The sequence below is a fragment of the Procambarus clarkii genome, chromosome 7, assembly GCF_040958095.1.
Source record: "Procambarus clarkii isolate CNS0578487 chromosome 7, FALCON_Pclarkii_2.0, whole genome shotgun sequence".
NCBI classification, from domain to species: domain Eukaryota; kingdom Metazoa; phylum Arthropoda; class Malacostraca; order Decapoda; family Cambaridae; genus Procambarus; species Procambarus clarkii.
The window spans coordinates 42214277-42215854 of NC_091156.1; the positions used below are offsets into that span (position 1 = coordinate 42214277).

General features: G+C 36.8%; 1 protein-coding gene across 1 annotated transcript in view; it reads left to right on the forward strand.

Moving 5' to 3' along the window:
* Positions 1–445: 445 nt before the first annotated feature.
* LOC138358146 (uncharacterized) overlaps positions 446–1578 on the forward strand; it is a 6340-nt gene continuing 5207 nt past the window's right edge. Inside the window, exon 1 of the mRNA XM_069315651.1 lies at positions 446–494. Within this exon, the coding sequence (XP_069171752.1) occupies positions 446–494 (49 nt within the window). The remainder of the gene's footprint in view (positions 495–1578) is intronic.

Genomic DNA, 1578 nt, shown 5'->3' on the forward strand with positions numbered 1-1578 from the left:
TGGTTAGTTAAATGCAATGTAGAAATTATAATGCATATTAATGATTAAATCATGTATACAATTAATATTCAAATAAATGGAAATTCTTGGACTCTCACTACTGAAAGGATACTATCTAGAAATTAATACTGGTAAAATTCTCAGCAGTGTTAGAGGAACGTAGAATGCGTCCAATCTCTACAACGCGCTGGGACCTGTCGGGAGATAATAATCCTTGGGACTTGTGATCATGGGAACAGTTACACGCTTCCTCAGTTGTTTTACACCACGCTGAAATAAATAATTTCCGTAATTCCCCTCCAAGCTAGTATTCATGCAATTAAATTCAAGATCTAAAATAATTGTAGGGGTGGAAACAGCACTTACATGGGTGTTCTAATTCCCCTATAGCATTACAACAGGGCACCTGCACTAATGAAATATTCCTGAGCTCAAAACTAAAACAATGAGGCATCAACTGCCTATGCCTGCCGGAATTGGTGTCCGTGTATGGGGTGAGTTGCGCCCTCAATCTGAAGCCCGGAGAAGTATGGATGCTTGCAGAATTAGAAGATTTAGTCGGGGTGCTTCGGAGCACCTTGCTGCCAGTGGATTGAAAATGGCGAGAGTCCCTTTTTTTCCCTATCGAGTAGATGCATGCACAAAAGCTTCCAATAGGGCCACGAGCATAAAAATAATTATTAATTTAATTCCAAATAGGGAAGGAAGTGGTTATGATGAATATTTATGTCATAAATAAATGTGTTAATGGTAATATATTTTCCCATAGGGTAAGTCGGATAATCCAGACCGAACAAAATAAACAGGGAGATTTAAATGATGAATAAATTGTATTATAATATTACTCACTGAAACAGTTATATAGCTGGATAAATGATTTCCAGTAAACAGTATTATACTAAATGAAGTAAACTTAGTAATAAATGATTATCCTAAATAAAAGAAAGCAAATGGTTGGCCTCTATTGGGTCTACAAATATATTGGATATTATTTCCTGTGGCTGGCTGATGCAACACTGCCACGATTCTAGGAAAAATTGTATGACGTTCCACATCATAATGCTATGATTTCTGTATCACTAAACTACAGATTAGTAGTGTTAGTTAATTATGACGCCTAGTTCAGGAAATACATCTTATTGCACTAAGAATTAGTAAATGAGTGTTGTATGATTATGACTCCTAATACAGAAAATACATCTTATTGTATTACGGATTAGTAAATAAGTGTTGGATATTTCCAACATAACTCCGAGGGTAGAAACTATGGGTCGTAGTTCATTGTAAGTGCTGATGTACCTGTTCCTCTTCCTGAAGTTATATTCTTAGGTTTGTGGGTTAGTACGTTAGTATGTACATAACGGATGTCCCGGATCTGGGTGACAGGTATGATCTGTTGTCATGGGCTCATATGCAAGGATTAGTGTATTTTCTATATGTCTCTTTGTAATCAAGGAGATACTGAATCAACAGTGAGATCAATGCCTAGGGTCGCAGTGACATGTAACTGATGGAGTTACTAGACCCTAACAGATCACCGGAGACTTATAAATCACCTCAACTTCAAACGAAGAATTC